Source organism: Dreissena polymorpha, chromosome 6 (assembly GCF_020536995.1).
Source record: "Dreissena polymorpha isolate Duluth1 chromosome 6, UMN_Dpol_1.0, whole genome shotgun sequence".
Taxonomy (NCBI): Eukaryota; Metazoa; Mollusca; class Bivalvia; order Myida; family Dreissenidae; genus Dreissena; species Dreissena polymorpha.
In genome coordinates this window covers 33604953-33621413 of record NC_068360.1, presented here as the reverse complement: position 1 = coordinate 33621413, position 16461 = coordinate 33604953, and the positions used below count along the sequence as shown (strand labels likewise).

The 16461-nt window shown below is 33.8% G+C and overlaps 1 protein-coding gene and 1 long non-coding RNA gene across 3 annotated transcripts in view; one reads left to right on the top strand and one right to left on the bottom strand.

Annotated features, from left to right (window-relative positions):
* The first annotated feature begins 4402 nt into the window (after positions 1-4402).
* LOC127834768 (uncharacterized) lies at positions 4403-7335 on the top strand. Its single transcript, XR_008028119.1, has 3 exons — positions 4403-4525; positions 5753-5865; positions 6776-7335. It is a non-coding gene; the product is annotated as an uncharacterized LOC127834768 (long non-coding RNA).
* A 3849-nt stretch (positions 7336-11184) lies between these two features.
* Positions 11185-16461, bottom strand: part of LOC127834759 (solute carrier family 23 member 1-like) — a 29842-nt gene continuing 24565 nt past the window's right edge. For both annotated transcript variants that reach the window (XM_052360792.1, XM_052360793.1), the window contains 5 exons: positions 15486-15589; positions 14688-14817; positions 13764-13907; positions 13116-13211; positions 11185-12532 (listed from right to left, as the gene is read on the bottom strand). In XM_052360792.1, coding sequence (XP_052216752.1) covers positions 12231-12532; positions 13116-13211; positions 13764-13907; positions 14688-14817; positions 15486-15589 — 776 coding nt within the window. In that variant the 3' untranslated portion in view covers positions 11185-12230. The remainder of the gene's footprint in view (positions 12533-13115; positions 13212-13763; positions 13908-14687; positions 14818-15485; positions 15590-16461) is intronic.

The window sequence follows — 16461 nt, the reverse complement described above, 5'->3', positions numbered from 1 at the left end:
ACGCCTGGCAGCTAGTAAAGATTCAGTCAGAACTACACACGACTCCAATAGTTCGTCTTCTACCAATATAGTAATGGTTGCATCTAATCTTTAGTTACACCCTTTAAGTTGGAAAGTTTAAAGCTCTTATTGAACAGAGACTTATTCCTTATTCCGAGTTCATACATTATTTAAACGCTATGCAGGCAAATTCGAAAGATTATTGACGGCTTCTTTATTTTTATCATCCGAGGAAAAATTACTTGCATGCCATATCCGAAGGTGTATGAAGCTAATCTGTAGCCTAAACTACGTCTTACAAGCTAGTTCTTTTTGCTATAGACATTGCACATATCTATGTGTCGTAAACATAGCATGTCAGATTCGTTATTATTTGTAAAGGGGCGAAGAAAGAGATATGCCGCTGAAACTCATTTTAAAATCTAGGCACGGGCTTTTTGCTGCTCTATTCGAAATGGTATTTACCCTTTATAGATCAGTATGGTCCAGAGTTAGATGATGAAGCTACACACCTTTTTTGACATGAAGCAGCTTATATTGCTAACTTTCGACCTCCTGCTGTTGACAATATACATGTTTTTGGTATATTGCCCCTTTAATCCCAAATCACATACTCACCATGAAATCCAAAATTATTGTGCCAAATCCAGGAATTTGTCAAAGAGCGGGTCTCTATTTTCGCAGTCGATGGCGACGTATAAGCAATTTATTCATGGGCTTTGGGCCATATTGAGAGCTGAGTCACTTCAACGTTTGTAAAGAACACAAAGCGGACAACTGCAAAAATACTTTGCCTTCTGAAGACATAGTTATGCTGCAGGAAGTTAAGAAATATGTGTAGTATTTTTATTAGGTGTAAATAATTCAAATGGGCGTATTCGTAAAGTCATGTTGCCATTAGCATCCTCTTATTTGAATTCAAATCGTAGGCGCTTAACGTCTTATTCACACATATATTAATTATTTTTGAACACTGAGGTATTTCACGTCGCAGAGTATGATTATAGCTTTTTTTCCCTACATTTCTCTTTAAAACATTAAAATGGACTTTGATTAATTGTCAAATTAAAATAATATTTTATAACCAAGTTCTTTGCATAACAACAGGAAAACATAAACTGAAGGTTTAAGCTATTCCAATTATATTTTTTATTGACAATAATTTAGTATGAAAAAATAAAACTATTTATACAATATTTATATATCAATAATTAACATCTTCAAAAATCTCTTGAATAGTGTTTAAGTCTCTCAAATGAGTACAGCGATGTTTTTATATTTAGGTTAAATATTATTTGAATATGTATCGTTTAAGTTGATGACTGATCAGTTGAAAATAATACAATCAGAATGGTCTCACACTTATACAAACTTAGATAAGACCCATTGAATGAACATGTTCTGCCTCTCCAAAAGCGCACAAACGATCTTGTGCAATTATAAGCGCACTTAATAAGGAACGCACATATTGCGAACAAGGAGTGTTCATCGAGCGCACAACAGCGCACAGCAGAATGTATTGTTCTTACAGCTATAAATGTCACTATTCTTTAAGTGAATTAAACGTGTTTTTTTTACTTCAAACTCATTTAAAAATTAGTCATATTTATAACAAAATTCTAAAATGTACAATATTAAAAACGACTTGACATTTGAGTGCAAAACTAATGCAGGAAAAAACAACAGAATTAAGTGATTATTTTAGATAACTGAACTATCAAAATACTCTATTAAGTGTAATGCACTCTTTCAATGATAAAAGAAGAGATTAAACGATAATGTTAATCTAATATGAGGAACATCAACATGGACGCTTTCACTGTGCACAATCTTTCAGAATTAAACTATATAATCATTTAGGGACACAAGTTACAATTGATTGTACTAATATCTTTAAACATGGCCGGTATATCACATTTTACACGTATACATGGCGGTAACATAGACATGAACTTACAATAATTCTAATAATTACAGTGATCAATCCACGCATGTATCAACTGGGGCAAGACTATTGTTTGAATTACAATTATTTTTCAGATCCGATATGTTTATTTATTGGATGAATGAAAGTATTTACTCACACTACAATTATGGTGAAATACTTTTTATAGTGTTAGCGTCATTCAATTTACTCCAGCATACTTATTATTTGTGTTAACTATTGTTGTCGAAAAGAGTAATTTGTGACTTGTGTACCAGTAGATATTAAATTCTTCTGCAACATATTTGGGAGATTTTTGGGTTTTTTAAGAGTAAAATATGAAGACGTGAAATGGTGCGAGTTAAAATGTTTGTACATTACTATTGAGCTGGATTATTGTCTTTCCAGCGCTGTAACCACCGGTTTTCACGATTGTTTATTTTAGTAGTATACCCCACATTCTAGAGTATTTTGAGTTGCCGAGTAAAAAGGTTGCGCATTCCTTTGTTTTGTATTTCGACTGAACACGCCAAGAACTAATGGTACACTAAAAGGCGTACTAAATTTCTTGTTCAATGAAATTTATTTTGAAATTATTTACTTTCGGAAATAATTATCAACGTTTATTTCCGTCAACCTCTTAGTACTTCAGTTACAGTAATGTTATTAAAAATGTATCCTACACTCATTATTTAATTACAGCGAGTTTCACTTTTGCCAGCATCGATCTGTCAGTGGGTCTTAGGGAAGAATTCCTTTCTAATGAACAATTTACTTCCAAGAAATGGATGATTATGGAGAAGCAGCTAACTCCTCAAAGAGAAATACAGATTGTGCGAGTTACGGGTAGTAACAGCGATGGTGGTTATATGATGTTGTGCGAAATTCAGATATACCGACAAGCAGGTAATGTACTAACCAGCTGATTTCAATTGCATGTATCGATTGATTAATGTTTAAGTGAGACATTAAACACTGTATACGACAGTATTTAGATTGGCGTTGTATGAATGACAACATATTTTAACATTTTATATTTTATTGCAAATGTGTTGGTATGATTTAGATAGCAAATTTACTATCCTAATGACCAAAGTGGAAATGGGTGAACTAAATAACTATAGCGTGAATAAAAATTCCATAGTTCAATTTGTGTCAGCTCCTTTTGCTTTTGTTGTTTACATTGAAGTCAATGTATTCGAACTTGTAATGATTTTAAATAATGCAGCTTGATTCTAAGATCAAACTTATACAATACATGTTCATAATAAACATATAGTGACCACTTCTATTTTACGAATGCTTTTTACGCTATTATGCCAATCTATTTCGCTCGACGACTTTCGCAGCTTGCGACCAAGATCATTTTGGTAAGAACTGCTCTCCCTGCCACTGTCTACACGGATCAAGCTGTGACCGTACTACTGGCTACTGTTTTGGGGACCAATGTGCGCCTGGGTGGACACATCGTGACTGTAGCGTGGGTAAGAAATTAAATTAGCAAATGCTACCAATTAAACTTTTATTTAAATTATATAAATTACTAATTGTTAACATACGCAACGCGCTGTATTGCCTCATGTACAACAATATATTTGTGCGGCTTATGCAGCTTGCGCCCCAGGCATGTTCGGTATGAACTGTTCCTCATCATGCCATTGCCTGAATGGAGCAAGCTGTGACCATGTTTCTGGCGACTGTCCTGATGACCGAATTGCGCCTGGCTGGACTCAGAGTAACTGTAGCGTCGGTAAGATTTAATATTAATCGATTACCGAAAAACGTGTTTAACGTAATTTAAGTTAAATTATTTAACTATTTCTATTCTTACTCAGTTTCGTATCCAGTACGGATAATAGTAAGTATACACAGATAAATCTTCACTCTTTCCTGATTTATTTCGCATTAGTAGGCGTTTTCTATAAATTGTCTAAGGTTTAATCATGTGACTTAACAAAACGATTGAATGTTGATATAAAAAATAGAAAAAATAAATAGTGAATATCTTACTCTTTATTTGTATAATTATCACACATTATGTATTACTTTCAAACCATTTAATTCGCGTAAATGTACTCTGTTATAAAGCGTTCAAACCCGGTTTCTACCAGCAAAGATGCTCCTATTGACCTTTCGCCTAATCTCTCATATATTGTTGATCACACTCATGTTAACCCATTTATGCCAAGCGTCTAGAAAAAAAATGCATTGGCAAACAGCGTAGACCCAGATGAGACGCCACATGATTGTCTCATCAGGGTCTGCGCTGTTTGCTTAAAGAAATTTCTGTAAGAAATATTCTAAACATAGAAATAAATATACTAGACATCCCTAATTTTGGAAATAAAGTGATCCAATTTAGAAGGATGGGAGAGTCCACTAGGCATAAATGGGTTAAAATCCTGTATGAACAGAACAGAACAACTCTTTATTTTCACCCAAGTATACAAGGTATACAATAAGGGCATGTGTGTTGCAGCTGAGGAGTGCCATTCTGAAAAAATATTACAACGCTTTATTAGCTGTGTCCACAGCCTTTGGCGTTGTTGTAGAGGCTGTAGCAGTATTTATTGTGGTGTTCAGCAGACGAATACATCGCCAGTAAGTTCACACAAATAAATTATTGCAAGTGATGTGCACAAATCCGTCACGAAAATACATGTAAATGAAAACGTGCAATGCAGAGACATTTGTAAATACAATTTTATTGCTAAGGATTGTTCATACAAATATACCCACTGTAACATTTTATAGTAATAATTAACAGGGTATTTATTTATAAAACACTTTAATATACATATTAAGGTATTATTTCAATTAACACAACATCATGACGACTTTGTTGAACGATATTAAAAGTAATACTGGTAGCTTTAAATACAGTACGTATAAATAGAAACCAGATTTTTATTTTAAAGACGCGTTTTAAATGTCAGCACATGTTTACATAGCTCTTAAGATATATATTTTCTTGTAATTTGTCTCACCTCTCAATAATATAACCATATTTGCAATAATTACATGTGTATACGTTAATTTACGTGGTTTTTAATTATTAGGCATTCTAAATGTACACTGTGCTATTTTGATTCATTATTAGACATAGTAAACTTGACCTAATTAACCCATTTAAGCCTAGTGGACTCTCCCATCCTTCTAAATCGGATCAATTTATTTCCAAATTTTGTTATGTCTAGTATATTTATTTCTATATTTAGAATATTTCTAACAGAAATTCCTTTAAGCAAACAGCGCAGACCCTGATGAGACGCCGCATTATGCGACGTCTCATCTGGGTCTACGATGTTTGCCTAGGCCTTTTTTCTTGACGCTAGGCAGAAATGGGTTAAATGTACATGATGTATCGCCTGAGGTCGTCACTTTATTGTTAAAAGGTACGGATACTTTTGTTAAAGCTTTCGTTTTGCTCAACAATGTAAATCGCGCCTTCAAACGTGCATGGCCTTGAAATCGTTGCATTGAATTTCATGTTTTTCATATCCAATCGTATTATCGATAATTTGATTGCTTATCTAAACATTCATGAAACAAATACACACCATTTGTTTCATTATTCATTAATATGCTACATATATGCTCAAAGATATTGTAAAATATTCATATTATGTCTTATAGAGCTAGCAAACGTGTATACACTTGTGTGTTCATTGTCGATAAATCAAATTGTCTAAATTATATCAGACGTGTCGAGTATTACATTACAAAGAAATCCATGTTATCACAATATTTAAAGTCCGGATTCGTTTTCAAAACATTTAATTTCGTTTGACATCGAAGAGGTTATGACTTACATATTTAATATTAAAGGTGTGTTGGAGGAACTCGTGCTAACATTGAATCGCCCTCTCACAATACGTACGACGACTTGGCACAAAGATCAATGAATCCCAGCCACTATGACTCCCTGCCAATGTCAACCAGTGAGTATAGCTTCTTTGTCTTTTAACACTCTTTATTCTTCCACCAAACGCTCTTACATTATATATACGTTTTTATTGATATTAAAAAGTCTTAAATGATAATAATAGGTACCTCCCTTCAACAAAAGTAATAGAAGTATGTTTGTCATGTTCATGGCACAAACTAATAAGAAAGAAAACAACCTGTTGTGAGAAAATAGTATTATATTACATCGTGGTATTGTATCTACAAAATACAACTTTATTGAAGTGCATTTTACATTTAATTCATAAAAATCTGTATATTATCATAGAGGTATTATATTATTAAATACGTATAAACCGAGGGAAAAATGAGCTGCACCATCTAGTGAAATAACTTCTATCAGCTCGAGGTAGTGACCAATTGTCAAACAGTTAAGCACATTACGCAAGTGTTAGACACAAGGCAAAACATTCTTTAAAAAAGGGACAAGCACCTTGCAATTTTCAATCGAAATCAAAGAATTGTTGGGGGCTAAAGTCGGGTTTCAGGGCCTCAAACCTCATACGTAGCCAAGAAGAAACAGCTATTTACGAACATGAATGCATAATACGGACAACACAATAGATACCAATAACGAAAATTGTAGTAATACTTTTAAATCTGAAGTGCAGACTTATTTTATAAAAAAAACAACCTGTTTTGGATCAAAAGCTTTCGTAAAACTGCGCTTCCTGCAAAATATGGGTCAATATAAAAGTTACGACATTATACGTACAGACTTATTTTATAAAAAAAACAACCTGTTTTTGATCAAAAGCTTTCGTAAAACTGCGCTACCTGCAAAATATGGGTCAATATAAAAGTTATGACATTATATTAAATGACAATAATTCATTCAATAAATTACAATAATTGTATGTGTAACATGAGTGTGTTTTTCTTCAGTTGGACAACAGGGACGTTAATAAAATGTAAACGAACGTCATCTCAATGAGTGATCGGCACTTACAAATCTGTGGACTTTTCCGCTCCCGGTGTAAACATTTTTTATAACATTTAGTAGTTTTGAAATGAGTCAGATTAAAATATCTTCTTAAAATATCTGAAATCTCGTTATCATAAAGCTGTGTCATCATATTTGTAATTGTTTACCAGATTATGGTCATTATACTTAAACCGACTAATAAAAGCCTAATACATTGAAACAGACGATGAACGTTAAGGAATAGAACAATTGCGAAGCTAATGTTCCGCGAGTCTGATGCCGACATTACTTCACGTTGCCATACAATTACATGTACCGAAACGCGTTTACTTTTTGTCTACTTGATTCACACATATAAATAATCGAGTTTTATCTAGTTAAATGTTGTTTAATCCAAATTCCATACAATGTGATTGTAGGCAGCTTGGCAATAATAATATTTGTATCGATGTAAGCATAAAGAACAAACCAAGGCATGAAATTGTTTTACCGTATATTATGTAAATATTCTCATAGTATCTACTCACACGTTTATTTTCTTTTGAAAGTAATTTATAGAATTATTGATAATTTATAAATTTATTTTACAAACATAATAGTTTTGTTAATTTAAGTTTGTTTAATCAAATTTCATGGCCTAGTTTTATTAATCAGTTTTCATTAACAAATCTTATGTATTTTCAGACTCTCTTTGTGTGTAAAACTGTTTCTGTTACTTAGTTTTAAAATGTTTGATACGTTAAGAAGTATTGATATTGTGTTTTTAATTACTAAATTATTGACTGAATTGTTAACAGGCCGAAGAATGTACAACAATTCTTAATATAACTATTTTTTATAAAACACAATGTATATTTTGTATCAATAAAATAAACATAAAGCGTATTAATACAAGAAGCAATTAATATGTCGGTCATTGGAAATAAAATCTAAAACCCATTTAGATCTATGTAATTTTCCTTATTTTGGAACTACTTTAGAAGTCATATTTAAACATCAAATGAAGTATTGTTTAATGTGTTAAGTAAAGAAAACTCAATATTATTGTTTAAAAAGAGAACTGTCTGCTTTTAAACACATTGTATCAATGTTTGTACACATATAATCATATTATTATTTCATATATTTATTGATACTTTTAGTGCGTCTATTCCTTCATGTGTAAATTTGTTCGTGCCTGTCCTATAGCACTTGCTAGGATCATTCGGGACCTCAATAGGTACATCATTTAGTGGCTGAGTGAGACTCAATGTTTCAAATTCCTTGTAAAAATTCCTGTAGTTCTTTATTTGTTTGGATAAGCACCCGTTTTGTAACATATATGTACTTAAAAATCAAATCTAAACATGTATTCGCTGTATAAATTAAATAAATTGCTAACATGAGTGATGTATGGTCATCTTAACCTATGAATATATCTCAGCCGTTTAGCGTTCTCAGTCTGGGATACAAGAACTTGTATTGCTCTCGTAAAATATTAACTGAGCTATTTGCTAATTATATTCAGGATATACATCTTTAGAAATGGAATGCGTAAGTGGTTGTTTTTGTGAACAATAGTATTTTTTCTTATGAAAATGTAATGAATAAACTATAGCGATTGAAGGATTTCAAAGCAACAACCGAACATAAAATAATATAAACAAAGAATGCCTTTTAAAAAGTTAATCGGCATTGAAATAATTACTGGGCATTTTGCCCTTCATAATAAATGTTCAATTACGGTTACGTGAACCCCGGACCCCAGTGTTTCGGCGTCACTAAGAAGACTTCCCGGATAACAGATTCATCAATCACCCTGCAACATATTGGACGAAGACAATATTTGAGATTAATGAACACAATCACTTGTGATCCTATTCTAGGATATTAGCCCATTTGTCGTCAGTTATACACAAGAACCCTAAAGACAAAAATATTCACGGAATCAACATTTTCAATTATTTTTTTCAGTAAGTTCTATGTGGACTATTTTTTTTAAAGCGTATTTTTTTTTAAAGTTATGTCAACAATAACGTCTGTATCAACAGTTTGATCTCTGCGGTTGGTTTATTTTTACATCAGATTCTCAGATTCATCATTTTAGCATCTGACGACGACTATCTGTTGTACATGTTATGTATTGCACAAAAACAACAAACATTATATCCATCGAATAATTTAAATATTCTGAAATAGAAGTATTCATCTCAGTCGAACATGGTTGTTTATTCAAAGATTTTTTTCTTCTGGGCAATATAAAAGAAAGCATCACAAAGCAAAGTTTATTGGTTGTGGTCATGAACAAAATAATACTGTACGTCCTCTATAAGGAACAAATAGCAAATTACTAAATTAGTTTTTCGAGTTGTTTCGAAATACATAACACGTATTTAGTATGCTATGTGTTGTTGTATGTTGTTGCTGTTTTCTTTAGCAACATATCACTTGTTTTGAATAACAAAGCCTTGTTCTAAAAAATAAGGTTGCCCCACTGCTGATTTCCCTGGTGTTTCATTGTATGAATTCAACGATAAGTTTTAACGCGAATACCATATAACAGTATGTTGTTATTGGACATGAAGGTTTCATGATACATATTTATTTTTTCAATTATTGTTTTGACGGCAACCCTTGAAAATATAACGCATTAGTCAAGTTAATCTACTTTTCATTATAACTAAATTATCGAGCTGAAAAGTCTTGTCTAATATGTTGCATAGGGTTTGTTGGTTTCACGATTTAGCAGTGTAAATGTCCATGCTACTTTAACCAACGAATTCAACATTACCACCAAGAATTTTTAAAATTACCAACACGTATTTTAATTCCGATAATCACAGGCCTACGGTAAATTTTGTAATTGCTCGTTGTACAGTTATCGAATAAAGCCTTTTTTGCTAGGAGAAACAAATTGAGCCTTGTTCTGAGAAAACTGGGCTTAATGCATGTGCGTAAAGTGTCATCCCAGATTAGCACAGGCTAATCAGGGATGACAATTTCCGCATAAACTTCATTTTCGGTAAGGAGGGACTTCCTTTAAACTAAAAATACCATAAAAGCGGAAAGTGTCGTTCCTGATTAGCCTGTGCGGACTGCACAGGCTAATCTGGGACGACACTTTACGCACAAGCATTAAGCCCAGTTTTCTCAGAACAAGGCAAAATTAACTATAAACATCTTCCTCATCACTAACATCATAATCAATGATGAAGTTCCTTTTGGTCCATGAAGTGGGGGGACCAAGGTCTGCAAGGTCGGAAGAGATACGGACACACGTTTGCAAAGCAAAATGTCTCTGTTTCTTGGCATTTGAACAAGCACAATGCTCACCAAATAAGAAAACACAATGAAATGTCATGATTAAAGTTACATCTATAAGAACAGTCAATAAGTTTATTACAACTTTAGCCTGCAAATGATCAAAATGAGCCTTTAATTCATCTTGAAAATATCGCATTTTCAAAGTCATTTCTTTCCAATTTGTTGGGACTATTATATATAATAGTATTTTCATTTACAAAATCCTACTTTATAATTTAAGAAATGCATTATTGATACTTACTATACCAGTGTTATTGTTATGAGTCTATTTATACTTTGCAAATATACCGTCAAAATGGCATGGAACAATTCTTTTGTGTCGTAAAACGTTCCGAAAATTGTGTGTTAACAACGTTATGCAGTTTTCAAATTATCTCTCTAACTTATCAAATTCTGGATTTTTAAGATCCTATTATACCCAATTTGAAGTGCTAATACAATTATAAATAATAAACATTATAAAGAAAATAAACATGGACACGAAATATGTTTGTTTCTTCACACAGAAGAACAATGCGCGAGTTTATCACAACGGATGCAACAAGGATTTGAAAACGTTCGTTATCTTAGTTATAAACATATGTTACTGCGTAGATTGTATTTACTAAAACTTGCATATGTAAATGCCATTAACAACCCATTCTTTTATCCCGGTTATGATTAGTTCTATAACTGTGAATGTTGTAGTATATTTCTTATCTTGCTATTCGATTTCAACACTCTGTTCATTGTTAAAACATTATTCGTGAATTGTAATCTATCAAAAATCTGTATTCAATATTTACCAAAATGATGTATACCGGCAGATGTCTGTATTCAAAGCTTAATTATTACAAATCATAATGAATCGAGTTGAAGCCACGTAGTCTATATAATATTTTATCATGCTGGTACCATACTGTACTACCAATCAGATACAAACATGACAAATCACAATGACGTCATTTGTAATAGTGCGTTATGAATTCAATAGACTAGTGGCTGCGGTATTTTATTCTTGCAAGTAACATTCTGCTAAACAGATACACAAATGACAAATCACAATGACGTCATTTGTAATTGTGCGTTATGAATTCAATAGACTAGTGGCTGCGGTATTTTATTCTTGCAAGTAACATTCTGCTAAACAGATACACAAATGACAAATCACATTGACTTCATTTGTAAGTGTGCGCTATAAACGTAATTTACTAATTGCAGTGATATTTTATAATTCATGTTAATAATGAAAACTGCGTATACTGCTTTGAAATATGAAACTGTATGTTTTAAATATGAATGTACATGTATTTGCACAATAAATGTATATTGTGCATGTATATTTTACACCGGTATAAAACATATACATACTTGAACTATTTGGCATATAACATGTTTACATGCAATAGTCTATGGTGAGAATACTATTTTGCACAACTTAAAGGGGTATTTTCACGTTTTGGCAAATTTACAAAGTAAAAAAAATGTTTTAGATTCGCACATTTTCGTTGTAGTTATGATATTTGCGAGGAAACAGTAATACTGAACCTTTACCATGCTCTAAAATATCCATTTTAGGCATCTTTTGACGATTTAAAAACCTGAAAATTATAAAGCGTTGCAACGCGAAACGATTGAATAGATTTGGAGAGTTGTATTGTTGTCGTTCTATTTTGTGACACTACGAGGATCGATTATATAAAGTATAGAATACATCACTGATTGTATGAGCACCAAATGGTTTTAGTGTTAGACTTTTACTCCAGAGGTCAGTGGTTCGAGCCCAGTTTAGGGTTACTTTTTTTTCTTTTATTTTATTCTTGTTTTTTACTGGAGCTTTTAAGATCCAATGTTCACGTTCATCAATATAAAGCATTTAATGACGAACTTCAATATCTGCCAACAGCTGTGAAAATGCCCCTTTAAAAACCCCAAAAAGCAATACAGCAAAACACAAACTTGGCACTACAACTACGTTATTGCAAATTACAGTCAACCCAAAATATAAACGGCTGACGTTTCAATCTCCAACACATGGTCCATTTAACCAAATTACACCAGTGACTATTGTAAGTAAGTATATCGTCAATCAAAACTTCGATAACTTGTTTTCTTTCTCTTTCATTTCCCCATTCACACCTTTGTCGTGCCGTTTTCCACACCTCCGTTATTGTCATTTTTCATTACCACTTCGAAGTCCTCAAGATGCAGGGGAGAACCTTTGCACGGGCACCGCACGCTATCGAAGCCGTCAAATGTTGGAAAGATGGGAACGTGCTTTCCCCACCGGAAGTTGCGTATAAGGTTCATTCCGAACGGCAGATCGTACGTTTTCATGGAGAGGTTCATATTGACCATATTTATATCTTCGCTATCATCATCGGTATCGCTCGGAACTTCTCGCCAAATTACAATGCCGCGTTCAATATCAGTCCCTTTTGGGAAAAAACAACAACAACCGGTAAATGTACAATCTATATGATAGTTTCGATCGGAGAAAAACAACAATATAAATATACATGACCATACCACGATATACGTACACATGTTCATTTGTGTAACAACTCTAAATGCTATTTTGATGTTCATTACCAAATAGTGTGCTAAGTAGCCAATAATGCAAATGCCTTAAAGCGCTACACAGATCGCCGATATTTACCAGCAAAGCAATATTGAAAATGTTGACTAGAACAATTGTTAACCAATTAGAAGGTTTACGATCGTTGACATTTCCATTTATAAAACCTGAACTGATGTATTCTCAACTTGTTCATGTTATGTCAATAACATTGGCGCACACAGTATGTGCCGCGTTCTGGGAAAACTTGGCTTAATGCATGTCCATAAAGTGTCGTCCCAGATTAGCCTGTGCAATTGGCCTAAACTGGATTTTCGTTAGGAAGAGACTTCCGTTATACAAAAAAGCAAACTGCACAGGCTAATATGTAACGACATTTAACGCACATGTATTTAAACTATTGATTAACTAGGCTCACATGTTCGTTGCCGGATGCTTACCGGGTATCACGTTGTCTAGAACAAGCGCTGAAAAGCATCCCATGAACATGTTGTTGGCTAGAAGGGCCTGTAGCACCTGGTCTAGGTCAGTGTAACCTGAAGAATATATGTGCAAGCTCATAAGAAATTTAGTGTAAAATACTGATAGGATGGAACTTTTCCTACCCGAGTAATCAGTCAGTACAGTAACGGTTCAATGGTATTTGTTGCATCTTTACATGTTTCTAATGCAGTCTTGTTTTAGCAAGACTCATTTTATTGAAGCTGAGACCTACGACAAAACCTGTAAAGTATACTTTATACCAGCCGGTTTTATTATGAAATGCTAGGGTTTACATGACCATGTTACGGATCAACTTGATTCAATAAAGTTCTATCAAATCTGTATATTTTCAAGTTATGAACTAAATGAGATAAGGGAAATTGCAGAACATTACACTTGTTTATGGATACACTTTATACAAACAAGTCTTCAAGTTTTACATCATGCAGAAGCAGTTGAAACATTCATGTAGTTACACGTAATACATTATGATTCTTAAGAGGTCATCGATTTGCTGGACTAAAATTGCTGGGCCAAACAGGATTAAGTAAGAAAAAGGTCGAGTCCCATTACAAATCAAATCTAGTTAAACGTATTTTACAAACCGGTTCTAATGAGGGCCTCATTCTTCATGACCCAGTTAGGAAAACTGAGGCCCAGGAAGAGGGAGATGCCGAATACGACGAGGTTCCGGGAGGAGTTGAGATCCACGTACTGGAGATTGGACGCGCCCACCGCCGTCAGGACACCTGCAAAGACACTTTTTTTATATATTAAACCCATTTATGCCTAGCGTCTAGAAAAAAGGCATTGGCAAACAGCGTAGACCCAGATGAGACGCCGCATAATGCGGCGTCACATCAGGGTCTTCGCTGTTTGCTTAAAGAAATTTTTGTAAGAAATATTCTAAATATAGAAATACATATATTAGACATCCCTAAATTTGGTAATAAATTGATCCAATTTAGAAGGATGGGAGAGTTCACTTGGCATAAAAGGGTTAATATAATAACAAAGTGCAAGCCAACATAAGCTGAACCGAGACGAGAACAACCGTATGAGACTTGTTCTGAGAAAACTGGGCATAATGCATGTGCGAAAAGTGTCGTCCCAGATTAGCTTGTGCAGTCTGCACAGGTTAATCTGGGATGACACTTTATGCACATGTATTAAGCCCAGTTTTCTTAAAACAAGGCTCATATGATAGTTGATTGTTGACAATTGCCGAACAGTCTTACATAAGACAATAGCATTGACTAAACATGCAACAATCACATCCAAAAATAAATAAACATGGTCATCGCCCTTGAACGGTCAATGTGTATTGGGATGCACAGTTTAGTCAATCAACTTGTGAAAGGCATTGCACTCGAATCAAACAATAAACTTAAATCTGTACTGTTTATAGCGATGATTTGGTCCGGCATAGAGATCTTTCGTCTGTTATAAGAATGCACAATAGCCTCAGTAAAAAGGCGAATTGAAAAAAAAGCTCGAAGAAATAATATGTGCCTTCATTATAGTTTTACCGAAAAGTACGAGGAAGGAAGCCCCGATGATCGGGTCCGGCATAGAGACGACGAGCGCGCTGAATTTTCCGAAGCAGCCGAACACTACCATGGTGATTCCCGCCACAATTACAACGCGGCGACTGCCAACCTACAAACAAAAGCATTATTAAGTGTAAGCCGCGTTCTGAGAAATTGGGGCTAAATGCATGTGCGCTTAAAGTATAGTACCAGATCAGCCCGTGTAGTCCCCACAGGCTCAGGGACGACACTTGAACTTGATTTTGGTATAGACAGACTTCTTTACAAAAAACAACAACAACAATATAAATGCGTAAAGTGTTTTCCCTGATTAGCCTGTGTAAACTGCACGATAATTAACACACATGCATCAAGCATTGCTTTCACAGAAAGAGGGACAGTATAGTTAATGATATTCAAAGATGTAAATCATTCATTGTTATGATCTCATCGCCGCAAATATCGCACGATAACAATGTAAATAAGCAAACAAATGGCTATAGAGTAATGCAATTCTGACTCGAAAAATTTGGTTCTCATGTTATCCTACCATAAACAATTACAAGCAATGTCCGTTTAGTTACATCGCTATCTGACAACGTTTTCTGTGACGTTTAAATAATTCTACACGTATATAAATAACTAAAGTTTTCTATAAGCAATGCGCATTTTGTTCATTTCGTTTATTTACCGGAAGCGTTCGCATTAAAATCTTTGCTTTGCACGTATGCAACAGATGTCCTGTAAGGACGATAGAAGTTCATTAGACGAGATAGAAAAATCGCTAAAATAAATTACCTTGGTGAGACTTATAACGCCTATATTTTGACTGCACGACGTCACTCCAAAACCCGTCCCGACGGCTGCCGATATAATGCAACCCACACCTTCCATAAATATACCTAGAAATATACATTATTGTAATATGTAGTGTTTTCTGATTGGACCGTCTTGGTGAATATGTTATATTAAGAAAATGAATGTCATACACATACTCATTAAGAATATCTCCAAATGCAGAAAACGGAGAGACCGATATTGATCTTTTAAAAAGTATTTCTTAAATAGATGATTCACACTTGGGTCACGTTTTTATTAACGTTCAATCCAATATTTATTTTTTGTCATTATACAATTTCTTCGGGATACAATCGAAAATCAGTACAAGTAATAGACTATACAAGAAATGTGCATCGAGTACCTTTAAAAGCAATAACACTATTGATAACGACACAGTTAGGTAGTAAACGTCTCATTAAAGTAGGCGATTGTTTGTAAGCGTTAGTTCGGTTAACAATAAACGCAAGTTTCGAATAGAAGTGTGCATTTTTTTTTAATTATTTCAACAACACTGTGATTGATTTATATCTTTGCTACGTAGAATTGTGAAATTTGTTTAAATCACTCCCCTGGGGTCCAAACTGGTCACTCTCGATCACTTTATGTGAATAGACTCATATAGTGAAGTAACTTGAAAAATCTTCTTTTACAAAACATCAAGGCCATGACGTGTACTGTTGTTCAAGTAACATAACAAAGCGGTCCTCTTCTTAGTCTGTTCCAACTATTACTGGGTTCAAAATTGTTACCGCCTTTGGTGTTTTGGGATGAAATATTTTGTTTTAATCTAAAGAGTATAAACGTGTACATAAAACCATCAATATGAACATAATATTACACCAAAGTCCCCCGATCATTAAAGCAATGTATCTATTGCCACCATTTACAAGATTTCTGAACATGGTCTATATTTCCAGGACACCACAAGGCAGTT